Source organism: Calonectris borealis, chromosome 3 (genome assembly GCF_964195595.1).
Source record: "Calonectris borealis chromosome 3, bCalBor7.hap1.2, whole genome shotgun sequence".
Classification (NCBI taxonomy): Eukaryota; Metazoa; Chordata; class Aves; order Procellariiformes; family Procellariidae; genus Calonectris; species Calonectris borealis.
Genome location: NC_134314.1, coordinates 106,841,937 through 106,862,327, shown reverse-complemented (window position 1 = coordinate 106,862,327; position 20,391 = coordinate 106,841,937). Strand labels below are relative to the sequence as shown.

Here is a 20,391-nt window from a genome sequence, read left to right as displayed (position 1 = left end):
TGATATTGAGCCAAGCTGTCCTGATGAAGCCCAATTTTTATTGCAGAATCACAGAACGATTGAGGTCAGAGGGGACCTCTAGAGGTCATCTGGTCCGACCCCCTGCTCAAGCAGGGACTGCCCGTTTAGGAGGAGTTTTTTTTTTTAGCTAATCAGCAAATTCAGTCTTCAAAACCCAAAAGCATGCTGATCTGACAAATAATGGTTTCATGCTGCTACACAGTTACGCAAAGCAGAAATCCAAATCCTCGGTCCTTTTGTTTTTTTAAACCCATGGTCAATGCTATGCATGTTCATTACAGCAACAAATTAAGCCTGTGTTCAATCATCCCACTTCATAAGACTACATTGTACTCAATCTGCTTGGCAAATACATACAGTGATTCTAGAAAATGTTACCAACAGTTAATAGAAAAGCACCCAATAAAGTATAAAAGCTATTTATAAAGCACAAAATTCAAAGTATGCTGAGTAGGATGTACAAATACTTAAGCCAACTTTTGCTATAAAGATATTGCAAACAGTAGTTTACCTCTCTGTCTAATTTCCATTGGTGAAAGATTTTCAGCTCCTTTGACTTCTGACAATGCCTTCAACTCAATTGGCAATCCATGACAATCCCATCCTGGCACATAATGTACTTTATAACCTCTCATCACGTAGAAACGATTAGTGATGTCTTTCAAAATCTGAAGAGACACAAGGGTCAGTTATCACGTTAGCTCCCCCATGTGGAATAGCTACATTATCAATTAAGATCCTCTTATCAAAAAAAAAAAAAAAAAAAGGCTGCATGACACATTTACATTTAAGACCCTCCATTTATGATTTTTTCTTGCCCATCATTTTGTATTTTGGCAGAACCTGAAAGGATCTCCGACCAAAGGAATTCACATTCAGTATAACTGAAAGATGCAGTTTATAAACTTGCAAGACTCGAAGCAAACAAATCCTACTTGCTCTCATTTTTAAAACATTGAGCTGGATCTACAGTGTTGGCCTAGTGCACATTATTGCTTTTTGATATAAGTGATCACGTACCAAAACTTGTCATTTTCAGAAGTCTAAGCTTTAGCACGAGTACCTTAAGAAGCTGTAGGTCACATTTTAGTCTTTCCCACTTAGTAGCATATGTAATGCTGTAATTCTCAGAACTGAATCTAAACGTATCCAAACATATTTAGAAGTACTATACAGAAGCTGAAATTTTCATTTTAAAAACCATCAATGTTGAGTCATTGTGGTTCCATTGAAGATACCCAGATAAAATAAAATAAATGCAATATAACAAACTTACAAAATACCCAAAGGAAAAAAGAATAGCAAAGCACAGCTCAACCATGCATTATAGTAACATTATTACATATGGCAATATACACTCACCCACGTGTGTATGTGTGATACGTTCAATACACAAATAAACTGTGCATTTAATACTGCTTAGGAATGAAGGCTGGACTTTCTCTTAAAAAAATGTTCTCTTTTTACTGAGACATTCAGCCTCATAAATGAGCACTCAGCATATAGGTACCACACACTGGTATGTGGTATTTATCTCATATCTATGTCACTGTCGCATCATATGGTATCTACGTAACCGTGTCATTTGCCTTTTAAAAGCCCTGTTCACCAAAATACCGAAACTTTAAAGTGTTGTTGATTTAAATGGGAATGGAAAACACACAGCACATTATGAGAAGCATTTACCACTTCAAAACAGTACAGTATGAACGAGTAAATATTTACTTTATTTAATGCATGGCCAACATGAGGGTCTCCATTGGCATAAGGTGGTCCGTCATGAAGACAAAATTCCTGCTTTGTTTTCCTTTGCCTTTGCCATGAATACAGTTCTGAAAAACCACATTTCTGTAGAGACAACAAGAAAACACCTAAATCATCACAGGTCTTTGCACTTCCAAAAAGTCTGAATTTTGCCTTCATTGTAAAATATATATTGAAAACAAACAAACAAACAAACACGGAGAGTTAACTTTTCTAACTCTGTAACAGAAGACGTCAGTAGTTTAAAACGATTAAAAAGCCCGAGACGGGCATAATACTAAGCCTAACATGATTACTCTGGCTCTCTGCTACCAGGAGGGTCGTTACTCTTTCTCCAAACGAAGCCACATCAGACTCGAGAGTTTCCAGACTATAAACAAACCAACAAACAACTAAAGATCCCGGGCTCTCCACCTTTCTCCGACAGCTAACCTCAGACGGCCTGGCCAGGCACCCGCCAAAGCCCAGACCCACACTAAGTTAACCGCAGCAAAGGCGGGCCCGTAAACAAGCCTCCGCCCGCCACCCCCGCCCTCCCTCCCTCCCTCCCTCCCGGGGCCGGGGCCCGGGCCCCGCCGCCGGGCCCAGCCGCGCCGCGCCCCCAGGGGAGCGTCGCGCCCCTCTCGGGGCACGCAACCCCCGGGCGAGCCGGCTCCGGCCGCTACCTGCTGCGTCTCCAGCTCGGTCTCGGGCTGCAGCCGCCCTGGGAGCTGCGCGGGGAAGCGGCTGCGCGGCAGCAGCACCGTGTCCCGGTAGTGGGAGTCCTGCCGGCTCTCCGCCTCGGGCTGCCGGCTGTTGGCCTCCGAGGCGGCCGAGCGCGCCCAGCCCCAGGCGACCCCCGCCCGGGCCCGCAGCCCGACCCGCGCCCCGGCCCGAGCCAGCAGCGGCGCCCGCCAGGCCCGAAACATCTTCACGGGCTCCCTGCGACGCGCGCTGGGGAAACACTTCCGCCTGCGCTACGGCAAGCGGCACGGCGGCGACGGGCCGCGGGAAGGGACAGGTCACTCAGCAACGCGTTTTTCTGCTCGTCGCGGAGGGCGGGGGACCGGGGTCGCGCTTCAGCCCTCCTCGCAAGCGGCGGGATTTGGGGCGTTTCGAGGTTATTTTGCGAAGGCGATGGCGGCCCCCTGACGCGACCGGGGCGAGTTCTTCCTGAAGAAGCCGGCGCAGAGACCGCGGGGGCGGTCGCCGCCTGCAGGAGCGGCCTGGCGGGCGGGCAGCAGGGCCGCGGTGCGGGGCGGGCCGGGAGCTCCCGGAGCTGACCGGCCGGGCGGGGACTTGGGCCTCGGTTACTGCATCGTTTGGCAAGGGGACGGGCAGGAAGGGCTTCTGGCGAGCTCCCGGCGCCCCGCAGGCTGCTGGTGATCGGTGAGGGGCGGAGGGGGAGAAGGGCGGTCGGCGGCGGAGCGCGAGGGACGCCGGCGGGCTCAAGGGAGAAGCCGGGGCTGGAGAGGGTGAGTCAGCTCTGCACCGGCGGGGGGAGCTGCGCCCTCCCCTGCCAGCACCTTTTCCATTACCCAGCCCTCAGCCGGGTGCGTTAAGAGGTGCTCAGTAACGCCGGCTGGTCTGGAGCGCGCCGCGGGCAGTTACCAGCGGGAGCCCTGACTGCAAGAGAATCGGGAACAGGCTTTTTTTTTTTTTTTTTTTCCTTTAAATACAAACTCAAAAGACCTCAAAGCACTTTGGTGAAATGAGGTAGCGCAGCCCTTTCCCACTGGAAGTCTGTAGGTGAGCCGCAGTGGGACCCAGGCGTTCCCAGTCCTCGCCTGCTTCTCCTGGGTAAATACCATTTCCTTACATTCTGCAGAATGAAAAGTTTATCTTTTACTAAATCTGAGCCAAAGTTTATTGCAAAGAAATAGGGAGCTCTAGTCGCTCGGGCTGTGAAGAGTTCAGAGGAGGAAGTCGTAGTTTAGCACTTGCATTTAAAGGCATGCTGTGTGTGATGTCCATTTTCTCCTTTCATCTGGTGAAATTATAAATTTGGAAAACGGATGTTTGCAGAAAAGACACTGAGATAGCCACGTCAACAAATCCTTTATACTTGTTTTGGTAAATTAATTGTAGCGGTCCTGTAATACTTAAATATTGCAAAGCTAAACTGTGTAACAAGAACTGGAGAACTCATTTACTTTAGTAGGTATCAAAGCAGGCTGATTTGTCAAGTTGAGACCATTCAACAATTTGGTTGCTAGGCTAGGAGAAAGGATGGACGGTCTTTGGAGGACAAGGTATGATTTGAAAACAATAGCAAATCTATATTGAGGGATAGTTGCTGTGCAATCTTTGTAAACTGTACAGTTTTGTAAGAGTCAAACTTTTTTGTCCAAAGCAAGCAATACATTCTTGAATTATTGTGGAAGTACACATTAGACATTGCCCTCATCAGAAAGAATGTACCATAAACTTGTAAATAAACTAGTTAATTTGGAAAGCTGCCTGTCGGAAAAGGACCTGGGGGTGCTGGTTGACAGCCGGCTGAACACGAGCCGGCAGTGTGCCCAGGTGGCCAAGAAGGCCAACGGCATCCTGGCCTGTATCAGAAATAGTGTGGCTAGCAGGAGCAGGGAGGTGATTGTGCCGCTGTACTCGGCACTGGTGAGGCCGCACCTCGACTACTGTGTTCAGTTTTGGGCCCCTCACTACAAGAAGGACATGGAGGTGCTGGAGCGTGTCCAGAGAAGGGCAACGAAGCTGGTGAAGGGCCTGGAGCACAAGTCTTATGAGGAGCGGCTGAGGGAACTGGGGTTGTTTAGTCTGGAGAAGAGGAGGCTGAGGGGAGACCTCATCGCGCTCTACAACTACGTGAAAGGAGGTTGTAGCGAGGTGGGGGTTGGTCTCTTCTGCCAAGTAACAAAGTGATAGGACAAGAGGAAATGGCCTCAAGTTGTGCCAAGGGAGGTTTAGATTGGACATTAGGAAAAATTTCTCTACTGAAAGAGTGGTCAGGCCTTGGAACAGGCTGCCCAGGGAAGTGGTGGAGTCACCATCCCTGGAAGTATTTAAAAGATGTGTAGATGTGGCCCTTAGGGACATGGTTTAGTGGGCATGGTGTGTTGGGTTGACGGTTGGACTCGATGATCTTAGAGGTCTTTTCCAACCTGTATGATTCTATGATTCTATGAGATCAAAAAGTTACAGAGATGAGAAACCAAAAAGGTCCAACACACCAGAAAACATGCCACACAGGAGATGCAGCCCTGTAAAAATTTAAGGTACCTTTTGCAGTAATAACGCACTTCATTAGTTAGTTACTCTATATTGGGGAGGAGGGGGTGTTGAAACTCCCATTTCCGTTTCTCATAATAAATCTTGTTTTTCATAAGAATATTTTAATTTTAAGGTTTGCTTAAGAGATTTCAGGTATAGGTTCACTACAGAAAGAAAGTATACTTGTTTGCCTTAAGAATGTCCAGAAAAAATGTGCCCAAGAAACACCTCAAGCTTCAAGAATGTAAGATAGTATTTCTGTATTGTTTTTTGAGTCTTTTGAATCTTTATGCAAACATCAAATCAAGCCTTTAAAACAATTAAGTAAGTTTTAATGTCATTTTACGAAGCAGGATCAAATGTGCAATAAAAGATCAAATGAAGAATGAAAAGTTGAGCATAAAATCTTAATTATCTTCTTCTGAGCTCAATTCTTTAACCCAAACCTCCCATCTAATATGCTTATTTTTTTACTCTCTCTCAGAAGTACTCATATTCCAGATACTTTCAGTATGGAGTGAACTACATTCAATTTTCCTTCCTGTTAACTTGTTTCACATGTTGGTATATACTTAAAATAGTATCTGTCTTCCCATGTGTTATGACACATATTTGCTCTACAGCTTTCAGTTGTTTGAGAGCTGCTTTTTGCCACAGGTAGCGTTTCCAAAATTTCCTCTGTAACCATTGTTACCAGTCCAAGATAGCCTGCATGTGCGCTTTGGGTATGGACCTTGGCTATTTCACAGGACTCCAGAGCACTTTTCTCCCATCCATGAGTAGTACATAATAATAAACAGTAGCAGCTGTGCTTTTTGAATGTACTTACACAATCATTGTACTCTTTTAGCTTCAGAGATCTTCTGACTTTAGAGATACCCAGTGTTTCTAAAATGCTGAAAAAGTTCTTAAACCAGCTAAATTTGGGATTTTGATGCCTCTAACATTGCTGTTTGCCTTTGCTGTAAACAGACGTGAACTTGAGGTCACATCAATATCATCTACAGTAGCTAGCCTTATCACCTCATTATATTATACTTTACCGAGTAGATTTCTCAAGCAAGATAGGAAAGGTATTGTATAACGACCTATTGCCACTTACGCAATACTTGCTGCAATTGCTGCCAATGTTGATTGTGAGGGGAGCCTAATATATTGTTTTCTATGTGGTCATTAATGAGTTCCTCTATTTTTTTCTAGCTCTGTGCTCAAGTGTTTACTTGGAAGTGTATCATACATGTGAGCCCAACCCAAAAAGCATGTAATCTACACAGATAGAAAAAACTGACACGAAAACGTAAAAAGCAGTTAGCTCTGCATTTTAAAGAATACAGCGTGGTTATCAATACTTCTTTTCCTGAGGTAGAGAAAAGCTGGGAGGAATGGATGATTGCTGAACTTTTGCAAGGCTTATAGTTATTCTTCTATTTGGGAACTGAAGACATAGTGAATTGCACTGATGTGTGCTGAGGAACAGGTGTGAAAGACAATACAATAGGAAGAATGACAGGACATGCAGTGTTGAGGGGAGGAATGAAGATCTAATAGATTTCCTTAAAGCAATCAAGAGAAGTTAAAGAAATACAGAAAGGATGGTAAAACTTAGATGAACAGACTTTCGCATACAAGTGCAGTGTTTGCAGTATCTGCACATCATTAGCCTATTTTGTGTCCAGAATTAGGCCATCTACAAAAGCCTATTTTGTATTTAAACAAATAAAAATAGTAAATAAAGTTGCTGTTGTCATCCTGTCTAGTAGCCTTGTACCTGAGTCTGGGCATAAACCAACTCTGTAGGTTTAGTTCTGAAAAAATAAACTTATGTTCAAAATGTACAAAAAATGAGTACTGTGTGTAGACTACACTTTTCCTTAACATTTATGATAGAGTTTCTACTGCTGCTGTTGTTCTTGATTAATGCCAGATTTTATTTTAGTGAGGAGAACTAGGTTTACTGTCAGACAGAGCATGGATATTCGAAAAATCTTGTCTAAAATAGCTTTATATCCCTGTGTTTGTTAATTGTATTTTTAAAAAAGTCTTCATTACTAGTCACTGGCAGTAACCCACTTTCCCCTTCCTATTCAGCTTAAACTGTATCTGTTCAGAATATTATGTAAAATATTTTCCTTCTTGTCTTCTCTTGAAGAGAGAAATGTACAGGTTTGCTTTTTGTTTCTTTTCAGCATTCAGTATGGCTTCTCCAGCTCTACTCATGCGTGTGGTCGCTTCTGCATATTCTGTCGCGGAAAAAGCTGCAACAATTGTTAGAAATGTAATGGCTGCAGGAGATCTGGGGATAGTGGAGAAGGTATTACTATTACTTTGTTCCAATTTAATTTCTCTTATTAATGCTGAGTTAGATACAGGTCAAAGTGGTATTTTTGAAGATCAGCAACTGGGGAAGGAAATACAGTCCTCACCTCTCTGATACAAGAAATATTCCTTATTAAAGGATTAAAAGAGCACTGGAGAAGTGGCTTTTGACCAGTATTTCTAAAGAATGTTTAGACACTTAAAAGAAACACACCATAATTTTGTCCTGATTCCCCTCACAAAACACAAGCTTTGGATAGCATGTCAGAATTCATAATAATGTATCTTTCCCATTAATTTCCTGTTGTAGTTTAACCCCAGCCAGCAACTGAGCACCACACAGCTGCTTGCTTACTCCCCCGCGGTGGGATGGGGGAGAGAATAGAAAAGTAAAAGTGAGGAAACTCGTGGGTTGAGATAAAGACAGTTTAACAGGTAAAGCAAAAGCCGCGCACGCAAGCAAAGCAAAACAAGGAATTCATTCACTGCTTCCCATCGGCAGGCAGGGGTTCAGCCATCTCCAGGAAAGCAGGGCTCCATCACATGTAACAGTTACTTGGGAAGATAAACGCATCACTTCGAACATCCCCCCCTTCCTTCTTCTTCCCCCCGCTTTATATGCTGAGCATGAGTCATATGGTATGGAATATCCCTTTGGTCAGCTGGGGTCAGCTGTCCCAGCTGTGTCCTCTCCCAACTTCTTGTGCCCCCCCAGCCTGCTCGCTGGTGGGGTGGGGTGAGAAGCAGAAAAAGCCTTGGCTCTGTGCAAGCACTGCTCAGCAATAATGAAAACATCCCTGTGTTATCAACACTGTTTCCAAAACACAGCCCCATAGTAGCTACTATGGAGAAAATTAACTCTATCCCAGCCAAACCCAGCACATTTCCATACCTATGTTCTAACGTGTAGTACAGCTTAAAAGTACTGTGCCCTTGATGAATTTTGGATTAGGATAAATCAGTGTTTAGTTTCTTAAAACAAAAAAGAACCTTACATTTTATTGTAAATCACAGTTTTCAAAATAAATTTGGAGCTTCAAATTTAATTCTAAATAGAAAACAGAAATTAAATTTACAATGATCTGCATGAAGTTCTTTATTTGCTGTAAGTTAGTAAGCTGCACTGATGAGCCAGCACTAGAATAGGTAGAATTAACTTTTTGAAGTTAATTCTAACTTTACAGGTATGTCACAATATTATGGACTGCGTTAAGTATCTATGTTATTTTTGGTCTTTACATTGAAGTAATTGCTGGTATTTACATTTTTCTGATATTAAGCACTTTCAGCCAGTTGTGAAGAAGAGCCTCATCCTTTATGACTTATTGTCAGTTCAGACAGTAGATGCAAAAAGATTTTTTCCCCATTTGGTCAGTTATATTCACCACTATGAAAACATTTGCCAGTTTTTCTTACTTCCTTTCTTCCTAAGCAATTAAAATCAGGTGTATGGGGGAGAGAATTAAAAAAAACCTGGAAAGTAACGATCTGTGTTTTCAAAAATACTTAGATGCATAGCAGGATTCTCAGACACATGTAAGTAGAATATACTCTCCCACATAACCCGCTTTTAGGTTCTTGGAAAAACTAATGCAGCTTCACTACAAGAAAGCCTTAAAATACTTGCATCCGGAGGTACAAAGGAAGCACTGTCTGTACTTTGTTTGATTAACCAGTTAATTTTAAATGCATAAACAAGTTTCATTAAGCTTATTTTTTAAGAGTCCAGCAAGGTTAAGGTAATTTTAACTAAAACTAAATGCTGGCTTTTACCTGTTTAATTCAGTTTCACTTTAAAAAAATGCACGTGTGTTAATATTATTTCCCAGTAAATCAGAAATGCATTGGCCAGTCATTTTCTAATATAATAAAACCAGCAAATGAACACATTTTAAGCTCTATAACCAATTAAGTAAATAATTGTAAACACGATGTAACAAAAATGATGAAAAGTAACAGGTGGTTCTAAATAAGACTGGTTATACATACTTTTTTTTTAAATGAATACTACAAACAGACAAAATCAGATTGAAAACAATGACCAACAGATGAGGTTCCTGTTTGAGGGACTAGCGATCTCAGAATTCCTGCAAGCTTCTTGTCAAAGATGGCTGGTGAAGAAAGAGGAAGAACGCAAGAGAGAGAACCTGTATGTGCCTCTGCTTTACAGTCTGGAGGGAAGAGATGCACAAGAACAGAAAGTGCTGCTTCCTCATCATTCATCCTCTTTCTGCAGTCAGCAAACATCACGACCAATTCCAACTGGTCTTATTGAAAGCTTTAGAAAAGCTAGGAAGACAAGGTTCCACCTTTTCCCTCAACACATTGACCTCCCATCCATCTATCTAGATAAGGAAAAATAGTTCAAGGACAGTTGAATTTTTAGCTAGCTCCTCTCCTGATGTCCAGAGTTTTCTTTCCCCCAGTCAACTCTAAGCTCTCCATTTATATCGCTTCTCCTTGTAGCATTTTCACTTCCCGCCCACCCCCCCCAATTGCTAGGTAGACATTTTATCCAGCATTCTTACATTATTGATGACTGTTTTGAAGAACTACTTTATACTGTTTTATTAGGTTGGTGTCCTGGAACAAAGGACATTCTGTGCAATAACTTGATCTTTCCGAGTCTAAACTCAGTGCCAAATATAACCAAATTTATTTGGGAATGAGAGGGAAATTTCAAAGTAGAATATCAAGTTTCATAAAAATAGGCAATTGGATAAGGGACAGACTAGGTTTTGAGCATGCAAAAATTAACCCATAACATGATTCTAAATGGAATAGTTCATTCCTATGGCTAATTTCTGTAGCTGGATAAAACAATTTTCATGTTGCCACCAAATAAGATACAAGCAGATAAAATAAAACTTTTGTTTGATTCAACTAAGATGCAAATCCTTGGATGAACTGGCTTTCTTAATTCCTGTGCTAACAGAAGTATTTCATACTGGGATTCTGTCTCTGTACCTAAAGGGCTCCTCCATTCATAGATACATGAAGATTAAGGTGAGAAAGTATTAATAAATTACCCACTTCCACTACAGAGCAGGTTATTAATGTTTAGGAAGAAGTTACTGTAAACCATCTGGCAACATGTTTGGCTGCACTGCATCTTTTGGGAAGGCTTTCAGTCATTGTTTCATGTCATCTTGAGACACCAAATCCACTGTTTCCTCTCTGGTATTTTTGCTGGAAAAAATGTATGGGAAAAATAACTGGGTGTTACTGCCCAGTTCAATTTCACTGGTTAGCTCCTGGCTCTCCTTGGTCTTTCTCTGCTAGACTAAGGAACTGTTCACTATTTAGAAGTTTATACATCATCATTGTTTCCATTTTTTTTTTAACAAGGTAGATTAATTGGACCTTTAAATGACCTTCTACTAACACCTTCCCTGTATTTCTCCTCTTTCCTAATTTGCCATGTCTCTCCAGTGAGCCTTAAAATATTTTTTTTTTCCTGTTGACATCTTAATTTTTGCTTTTCTCTTTTCTTGTATTATATCTGGGTTCATACTTGTATTAATTTAATCTGTACCTAGTGTAGTATTTGCACAAATACATATTCAGTACAATTGCACCAGTGCATGAGAAGAACACAGCATGTAAATATTGTTCTAATATCATACCGGTCTACCTTAGCTCCGGGGTGCACAGGGAAACCCTGCTTCTTTCAGTTTTTAGCCTGCCTCTCTCAAGATCACTTACTAGGTTGATGATTTATCAAATTAGACTTCTTCATTACAAAGTAGATATTCAGAGTGACATATGGGCCATTGTACTGGGTTTTTTTGTTGTTATTGTTTTGAAATACACAAATTCCTATCCATCCTTTGACAGACCGGAGCCAATGACTTGCAGACCAAAGCTGACCGACTGGTACAAATGAGCATTTGTGCTTCCCTGGCACGGAAATTTCCCAAGGTGACAATCATAGGAGAGGAAGTAAGTACCTAATTTATTTCATACTAACAATTTAACTTGCTGTAACTTGCAGTGGAATTTGCTTTGGCAGGTTTTAAGAAATCATCTGTTTTTAAAAACCAAAAAAATTATTTCCATCCCGTTTCATGTTTCCATTGCATTAGCTTTGTCAAGGGAGCTGCAAGCAAACCCACAGTTCTAAGGCAAATCAACACCTTTTTCTAATAATTTTGAGAATCCTTTTGTTAGGAACTGCCCGCTGATGAGGTAACTGAGGAATTAATTGAAGATGGTCACTGTGAAGAAATACTGAAGAAAACTTGTCCTGCTCAGTACACAGGAATTAAAGAGGAAGAGGTAATGTGGTAATGCTATACATATGTCTTCATATTTTACACTCTATGTTACTTACTGATTTTAGCTAAGAATGTATTAAGAAAAAAGGTTATTTCAGTGTTGCTAATTTTTCTTTTGGTTTGAAAACTGAAATGTAGTCATGAGAATCCTACCTCCAGAGCTGGAAACGCTGCATATCCCTGTGTGCAATAATGGGAAATGGAAATTTGCTTCTTACAACCTGTGATTCAAATTTATTTGGAAGGAATCTACTTTGGACATAAGAAAGTAATGTAATTTCCATGTTCAGTTTAAGCCTTCATACCTCTATTAAGATATTTGCTGAGAAGTTCCAGTCAGTTTTTAAGCTTTTTTGTGTAAAATACTGTTGTAGGCTTCAGTGATATCATAATGTTAAAAATTTGAATCTCTTTATTTCCTTACTACTGTAAGGAAATAAAAGCACTAAAGTAAAATATATACTTTGCATGGTAATTTACATGATTTGTATTTGTTAATTTTCCTTATTTTTTCATTTTTAAAGCTTGTAATATGGGTTGATCCCTTGGATGGAACCAAGGAGTACACTGAAGGTTGGCTTCTCTTTTAATTCTGCTGATTCAAAAAAAATTATAGCAATGTAATAAAGTAGCATGTCATGTAGGAAGTTTTATGATAGAAGTTACACGTGATATTGTTTCATAAGGCTGATGTTGTTTCTGTACTTCGAGTTCTCCGGAATTTTTTAATTGTTCCATTCAGTTCTAACCATCCAGCGCCCACCAGTTTTTATCATTTCAAGGAGCAAAGGGTTGCCTTTGATTGCTGGCAGGTTGTCTTAAGTTTTTAGTCAAACTTACAATTTCACATATACCTTGAATTGAGGGACTAAATCTCTCATTCGCACAGCAGTATGCTCAATTATATTTACATCCTCCTCTTCAAACAACCCAAATACCACAGCTGTATTTGTAGCCCTTTCAAAATAAAACATCATCTTCCCCTAAATCATAATTCTTCAGTTATGGGCAGAAACTCTTTTCAGCAAAGCCTAATTTTTGTCCATAGAAATAGACCCTAAAATGAAGGGGGAAAAAAAAGAAAAACCTCCAAAAACAATATGCCAAAACCTCACTTTAGCCTCCTGCTGTATCTTTTAGTTGATTAATGTAAAATCTTTTAGGCAGATTTTTTTTCCCCTTTTCAGGGAAAGAGATGTACAGCTGTCAACAAGTTCCTAGTTTTGAATACCATTAAAGAATTCACACCACAATTGTAGAAGAATGTCATCATATACTGCTATTTAGTTGTATCTTTAAACTTCTTTCTCATTATGTGTTAATTATAACATAGTTCTATTAAGAGAATTCTGTTTGGGGCATTTTTTTTTGCGGACCTCAAGGCTAAATGACTGAAAAAATTACATCAACCAACCTATTACACCTGAAAATCCTGATTAGTATTTGCATTTCTAAGATACCATCCTGCATATCAATTTGTGGACTTTTATTGAAGGGGTTTTTTTATATATATATATATATATATATATACACTTTCTCTTTTTCAAGTACAACTACATTAATATTATTTCTGTACAGGTCTCCTTGACCATGTAACGGTTCTTATTGGAATTGCTTATGGAGGCAAAGCAATAGCAGGAGTTATTAACCAGCCGTATTACAACTATGAGGTATTAAATGCATTCATTTGTTTAAAAGCATTAGGTGATTTCTAACTGTCACTTCTAAGCCATTTCTAGTTAGCACACTTTCAACTGAAAAGCAGTGTGTAGCGGAGTTAATGTTGTAATATAAGGTGGTGTTGTTTTCATTAAATATATACAATTTTGGATGTTGGTTTCCAGGAACTGAATCTCAGGGACCTACTAACAGCCATACTGAATCCTGAGGCTTGTATAATACACTAATACAGTGTATATTACATATGTACTGTACATATTACTACAGTACATATAAAGTACATATTGTAAAACAAGTACAGATTGGTATTTTTGCAATCTTTGCTAGAAATTCTTTAGTAAATCCATGCAATAGGTGCATTTGTGATGTGCAGTAACTGCCGTAAATCTGCAGCCCTAAATAAACCACGTGTACCTGTCACTGACAGCTGGGTTAGAATGTATCAGACCTGGTTTCAGGTGTAAGTCCAGGATGGCCAACCTACAGGCATTTACACGTTTGGAGATTATTTCAGTATTATTTGTGAGGGGGAGAAAAGGCTCGTGATGCAGCCTAATTAATTAAACTTACTAGAATTTAAAGAAAAAGCTCTTGAGCTGATGTAATGCATATAATCAGCTGATTCTATACATTCTATGTGATATGTATGACGAAGCATTTAAGATGACAAGATATTTTCAGTTACAGATTGTGCCTGAAGTACAGAAATATACAAATATTAATTTGTCAGTCATTGGAGGCAGGATGTAATGCACCACCACAATGTCAAAGATAAGAAAAGGGTAAATGATATCATTGCCTTAGAGGGAAAGAGAGCCAATTTCTCACTCTGGGCTCTGGAGTAGTCCTTTTTAAGTGCCATTGTTTAAATGTACAACCCAGTATTAATGTTCCACTCCCTGATACGTAAAGATGTCTCTAGGTACTCCTTTCCATTTGTGCTTTAAATGCTGATCACTATGATTAACTGTCACCTGAACCTGGGTACCTTTTTCGTAGGCAGGAGCTGATGTTGTCTTGGGCCGGACCATTTGGGGAGTCGTGGGCATAGGTGCCTTTGGATTTCAGCTCACAGAAGTACCTGCTGGGAAACACATCATCATTACCACCCGTTCCCACAGCAGTACCCTGGTAAATGACTGCATCAGTGCCTTGAACCCCGACAGTGTCATCAGAGTCGGAGGAGCAGGAAACAAGGTATGAAAACTCAAAATCTTTTGTTTTTACTGGGAGGTGGTACCTTTGGAAAAAGAAAAAGAATTTTTAAAGAAATCATTTGCTTACTTGCATAAATGTACAGGAGACTTCCTCCTCCTTCCCCAGCACAACTTCTCTTCCTAGCATCCAGTCTGCTGTGAGGTTGAGAGAATTTGGTACGGGTATATTTGTAACAGTGGCCGTGCTGGTCATGGCTGAGGTCCATCTTCCCCGGTATTCTGTTTCTAGGGGAGAAAATAAAAAGTTACAAGACCAGAATGACTAAATGCGAATTCAATTTAATCACAATTATTAGACATTTCCTCCTGTTCATGTTAATACAGTTTTTGTTCCAACTATTTAGCAGCACATATGAAAGGATAAAAATAGAAGCACAGAGAGATATTTCCTTTGGAAAACTTCTCTGTGTACAGGGAATGCTCATTTGCTACAGTTTGTAAAGCTTAGTTTTGTCATGGCTATGTCAAAAACAGACCCTCCAATCTCTTTTCTCCAACATGTGCAAGGCCCAAAATGACACCAAGAAAACATGGAGTAGTTTCCACTTTATTTTTTTAGTACTTGCACAAGATGGGAATTCTTGTTTCTGAATCTAAAAGCAGATTTTCATCCTACAGACTGTATTTATAACAATCAAAAATAGATCATTCAGAATGGTAATACAGTATAGCTTTCTAAATCTTAATATAATTTCTTGTAATATCGGAAAGGAAATGGCTGGAGTTCCTTTTCTGACCGTAAGAACATAGAATAAACTGATGTAATCCCCGGTGTTATTTTTACCCATTTCTAAATGCCTAGATCCTTTGCAATGATTGCCACTCTCTATTCATAACAGATCATTCAACTTATAGAAGGCAAGGCATCTGCTTATGTATTTGCCAGTCCTGGGTGCAAAAAATGGGATACATGTGCACCTGAAGCTATTCTACATGCTGTGGGAGGTAAGTTAACAGCATTCAAAATTCCAAGATAAGTTAAACTGCATCAATTTAAAGTTATTTGTACTTTTCATGGAAAAAAAGAATTTCCAAACATGTCTTTGGAAAGAAAAATGACAGTACATCTGTATTTTTAAATAGTCATGATTCGCTAGGAGCTTTAAGCCCTTTGAAATCAACAGTAACTCCAAAGGGACAGCAAATTACACTCTGGAAAGCATGATATGACCTGTTTTGCCCTGGACTAATATGGTCAATAACTGTCAAATAATGAAAAAAGCCAAATTCCAAAATTTTGGGTATATTAATTTTAATATTTTCAAAACAAATGGCTTTTTTCCTGTTGGCTACTATTTCACAGTAAAATCACGCTGTCCTACTAACTGGATATAGTAGTTTATTATTAGTAACATATTATGTAATATGTGGACATTGAATTCTTCAAAACAACACAAATAGGCCAAATCATGCAGTTATTCCTTGGATGTACAAACTCCAAAATTGAGTCATCCATGTAATTCAGTAAAATTAGTGGTCTCCAGCCAACAAAAGCCACTTCACCTTCCTCGGGGGTAAGGGGTTAGAGAAGTTATGAAAAGTCTCACTGACATGAATTTGTATATAAGTATTATTATACTTTCTCTGCTGTTCATGTTGATAGACCTTTTACCACCATGTGCTAAAATTGTGGGGTTTGATCTCCTAAATTCTGTCAAGCAAGGATAACAGGCTTCATAATGACATCATTTAACTCCTCTGCAGTCTCCAGTGTTGATAACTGGGATAGCTTTAAACAGGTTAGCTCAGGCACAAAAAAGTAACCAATCTGGGGCAGCACAGTGCTGTATTTAGCCTCCTTGTTATGCAGGTATCTCGTAGTTAAATTAGCTGGCATAAAGATCTGTGTTGCTCTTGCTAAGTGATTTCTAGAAACTCATTTAAAACCAGCTGGAGTGTTTCTATATTATGTTAGAGTTTGTTGTATAGACTTAACCTTGGCTTTTACTTGAATGGAAGGTTTTTCTTTCCTTCTTGTCAACAGCCAATGTATAAACTACTCAGGAAGCATTTTAATTAATTCGTAAGAGAGAGATGTTGTTTTCCTTTTCCTGAAACACAAGGAATTTAAGTATTGCTGAAAGAAAAGAAAACCATTAGTTATTTGATTTCAGTCAATAAAAAAATGTTGCACTTGAACTGGGAGCAAAGATATTTCCCATCTGAAGACAGGCGTGTGTACCCCAAAGGCTGTCTGTTTTTTTAGTTATATCACTTGTACTAATAAAGTACAAGTTGGATTATCCCTCTCCAACTCCTGTTTGCTGGAATAATTTTTTTTTTCTTTGCAGGCAAGATAACTGATATCCATGGAAATTCATTTCAGTATAACAAGGAAGTGAAACACATGAATTCAGCTGGGGTCCTTGCCACTTTGAGAAATTATGACTATTATGCCAGTCGTATTCCTAACACCGTTAAACAATCTCTTGTGCCTTAAAGCAGTAAAGCATCTTCATTTGGCCTGGAAGGCTGAGAAAGTGAGCTTGGAGAACAAGAAAGAAAGAAGATAACTGAGCTTGAAATGTTGTTTTATAGAATCTGAACCGAATTCTTCCATTAAGGTGTTCAATAATTTCAAAATCACATACAGAATCTGTAGGTATATGTTCAATCAGATTGTTTTGCTGTGTTTAGCAGACAACATCAAAAAAGTCACATTTTTTCAATAGTAGTTTTCCAGATTCTTTGGGAGTATTCATTCTTCATGTGGTATGACTGTGCTTAATATACTGCTAATCATAACACTACAGTCCAAAAATCATCTTAATATTCAGGGAACAAAATCATGTTAAGTCATTTACCTGATCTTGCTCAATGTTTTTTGTTGTATGTAGTCAACAAGGGTTTATTGTGTTAAATACAAATGGACTAAGAATTTGCCTGCATGCCCATTTATTATAAAGTTGACAGTTTTGATTCCTAGAAGTGAGTCTTTGAATTTTTTGGTCTGCACTCAGTTTTGGGATGGCCGAGATTGCTATTTGTGGTGAACTGGGTTGTCCGAGTTTTGCAGGAGCAAGGGGACAGTCCAGCTGGGCCTCTGACGTCTCAAATAGGGGTTCCTCGATCATTGGATCCATTGAGGATCAGTGAAGCGTTAATACAGCAGGGTTCGGGACACCTCAGCTGAGGAGAACCCAAGGAAACTGCAACAGGGGGACGAGTTCCCTCTCTGATGATCTGAAATGCCTCTGTCAGGGTCTGTGCCACCTCAGTCTTGGAGAGCGTTGGGCATCCTAGGTCACTTTGTCATACAGGGGGACAACAGAAATGCCGGAACTTGAAATTTTTCATGTCCAAATTTTGAGAGAAACGAAGTCTAGGTGCCTTTCCAACAGCCCCAAGAGTTGAAGAACCTGACACTATCACTTACCCCTCCCGTGGAATATAGGCATGTTAGGGGAGGGGAGAGAGCAGGGGACAAGATCACCTAAAATGAACTTAAAAACCGGAGAGCCTGTTTTAGTCAGCTTTGCCATAGGTGTGGGGGTTAGGAAAGCAGGATTCAATTGTTCAGTCCACTTGAACACAAATGAGAACAAGAAGTAAATTACATGACTAGCTAAAATTGGCAACGTTAGCCAAAACAGATGAAGTCTTCTCTTCAAGCTGAATTTAGGATTCTGGAGTATCTTGAACCAGTGGGGCCCCTCTGTACTTTGTTTTCTCCAGATTTTGTGAGCCAAGTCCCTCACCTTCAAATTAAGGAGTCTTAGGGACTCCCTTTCCCTAACAGCATGACACATACTGAGGCATGCCATGAAGAGATGCCAGTTTCAATGGACAACGCACAGTTCTGCTTTTCTTCATGTTCTCTGTGTGGATAGAAGAGTGGCATATGTTGGGTTCTCAGGCTTATGGTGTCAGGGAGGGTGACTGAACTTGGCTGCTTGCTTAGGTAAAGACTGAATGCCTAAGCTCTCCTAGCATGATTTTTTTTTTGGCCTTAACCTCTGCTGACACTATGAATAGCAAAGTAGCCTGCAGGTTGCACTGCACTCATTCTCACTTCCTCCCTGCCCACAAGTTTAAGTCCTCCGAATAACTACGCTCTTGGTCCACTCAAACCATCTTTAAGCTAGCACTGAACTTCAAGATACAAAAAGCTATGTTTTCCATACAGAAGAAAATTTCAAAATTCAGTTTTCAACAGTGTGTTCAAGTTATTTCTTTCTCCTTTCATCACACAACATATTTAACATCTCTGATTTACTTAAGAGTCCTTAGATTAAATCCCCTCCTCACAGTAGGGTAACACCAATATGACTTCATTAGCTTAAAGCTGGCTCTATTTCCAGCAAGCAGGAACATCTTTACACCAAAAGATATGAACAAGGCAAGCCTTGCTGAAGTGTTCCCAGTCTCTCCATGTGTACACACGGAAAAGGATCTAAGGAAGCTCTTTCCTTAGTGAGGTTGTCTTACCATAACATTCACAGATAAATTAGCAAGATTATCACTTCCCTCATTCTATCATCATCAGCCAGTCCATAATGCTATCATCCATCATAATCATGGATTAAAGCTGCATATATAGGAACAATGCATACTTCTAATCCTTTCATCTATAGCCTACCCTTCTTCTTCTTCCTCAAGCACATGACTAGTAAGAGCACGCAAGACAGATTCAGCCCACTTTAATTAGAGCCTTCTTCATATTTTGACCCATTATAAGTTTAATCGTTCCACATATTGATTGTGACTTAAGTTTGAACCACGTAGCAAGTACAAGATTAATCTAATTTCACTGCCTCCACTATACATAATTATCACCTTTATCTTCTGCAGAATTCTTGGATATGCATGCTTTAGTATTCACATCAAAATCTGCACGTGAATTTGCAAAACGCATTAAGATAAAATGTAGGACGACTTAGACAACTCAAAGCTTGCTGTAGTAAGTCCTTCCATGTAATCATTAAAATACAAAGTACAGAACCCACTGTTAGTAATCTTCATTTATGTCTCTCTATCTTTATTTTCATCTGAAACTTGCTATATGTTTGAAAAATTCTGCTGTGATTTATGTCTCTGCTCATTTACAGTTACCTCAATGGGAGTAGAAGACACATGGCATACACCAGCTTCTACCTGATGTGTAAAGACACTTATGTACGGAACCACTTTCCATGCTTACAGAAACTGTAACACTGCTAACACAGGAAAATATTAAGGAAAGTTGAGATAAAATCCAGCAGCAGGAATCAAGGATAAAAGCCAGCACATAAAGTGCAGTCATGCTCTGGCTATACCACTATGCCCACTGCACAAAACAGCACCGGTCCACCAATCAAGCATTTGAGAATTTCTCTGCTAGCACATTAGGTGCTCTAGTACCATCTATAAAATAGACGGGGGGGGGAGGGAGGGGGGGGGGGGAGAGAAAGCAGCAGTGACACTGCATTGTCCTTGTAACAATGTGAACTTGAGTGTCTCCTGTGAGAAACTGCTGACACAGTATTTTTGTAATTCATCCCAAGGCTAGTTTGACCCACTGCAAAATCTGCGTCTTTGTGAGGAATGTAACAAGTAACATTCTACGAAAACAGATGGGTAAAACCACTGTACTCAAATATTTGTGTCGGTTTATGTTGCACTGTTCCATTTGTTTGTTTCATTATATATAGAAAAGGGACTGAAACTACCCCCGCAGCTGCTGCCAGACACCTAACTCAAGAGTTTTTACGGTTAACTCCTGCAGAGCTCTCGGGAAGGCTCTGCCCAAGCGCCGGAGCAGCTGTGAGAGGAGAAGCGCCGGCCCCAAACACCGCTCCCGCCGTCGGGCTGCACCCGCCGGTGAGCACCCGGCCCCAGTGAGGCCACAGGGACGCTCAGAGGCAGGGCAGCATCCACGCAGCCGCCCGCCTCTACCGAGCACCCGTCCAGGGCGGCTTCCCCGCTGC

General features: G+C 40.3%; 2 protein-coding genes across 12 annotated transcripts in view; one reads left to right on the top strand and one right to left on the bottom strand.

Annotated features, from left to right (window-relative positions):
• The window catches only part of IARS2 (isoleucyl-tRNA synthetase 2, mitochondrial), a 30,206-nt gene extending 27,270 nt beyond the window's left edge, over positions 1-2,936 (bottom strand). Inside the window, exons 1-3 of one of the 4 annotated variants that reach the window (XM_075147120.1) lie at positions 2,451-2,936; positions 1,747-1,869; positions 533-689 (exon numbers count right to left, since the gene is read on the bottom strand). In XM_075147120.1, coding sequence (XP_075003221.1) covers positions 533-689; positions 1,747-1,869; positions 2,451-2,693 — 523 coding nt within the window. In that variant the 5' untranslated portion in view covers positions 2,694-2,936. Of the gene's footprint in view, positions 1-532; positions 690-1,746; positions 1,870-2,081; positions 2,175-2,217; positions 2,291-2,450 lie in introns of those variants that run through there. The other 3 variants (XM_075147121.1, XM_075147123.1, XM_075147122.1) reach the window with 3 other exon arrangements.
• A 22-nt stretch (positions 2,937-2,958) lies between these two features.
• On the top strand, positions 2,959-19,826 carry BPNT1 (3'(2'), 5'-bisphosphate nucleotidase 1). Of its 8 annotated transcripts, none has more exons than XM_075147131.1 (10): positions 2,959-3,239; positions 3,455-3,564; positions 7,182-7,306; positions 11,149-11,253; positions 11,482-11,589; positions 12,113-12,161; positions 13,167-13,258; positions 14,268-14,465; positions 15,325-15,430; positions 16,777-18,590. In XM_075147131.1, exons 3-10 carry the CDS (start codon positions 7,190-7,192, stop codon positions 16,923-16,925), a joined length of 924 nt encoding a protein of 307 aa, XP_075003232.1. In that variant the 5' UTR covers positions 2,959-3,239; positions 3,455-3,564; positions 7,182-7,189; the 3' UTR covers positions 16,926-18,590. The 8 variants fall into 8 exon arrangements, with proteins under 8 accessions (XP_075003232.1, XP_075003226.1, XP_075003231.1 ...); XM_075147125.1 differs by having other exon boundaries at positions 3,017-3,239; positions 3,455-4,016; positions 6,196-7,306; XM_075147127.1 differs by lacking the exon at positions 2,959-3,239 and adding an exon at positions 3,926-4,016 and having other exon boundaries at positions 3,407-3,837; positions 6,196-7,306.
• Positions 19,827-20,391: the final 565 nt, after the last annotated feature.

Coding starts and splice junctions, on each gene's coding strand:
- BPNT1 (XM_075147125.1), top strand. CDS start 7,151: ATGTACAGGTTTGCTTTTTGTTTCTTTTCAGCATTCAGTATGGCTTCT. Junction 7,307..11,148: donor ATCTGGGGATAGTGGAGAAG/GTATTACTATTA, acceptor ATCCTTTGACAG/ACCGGAGCCAATGACTTGCA. Junction 11,254..11,481: donor TGACAATCATAGGAGAGGAA/GTAAGTACCTAA, acceptor TCCTTTTGTTAG/GAACTGCCCGCTGATGAGGT.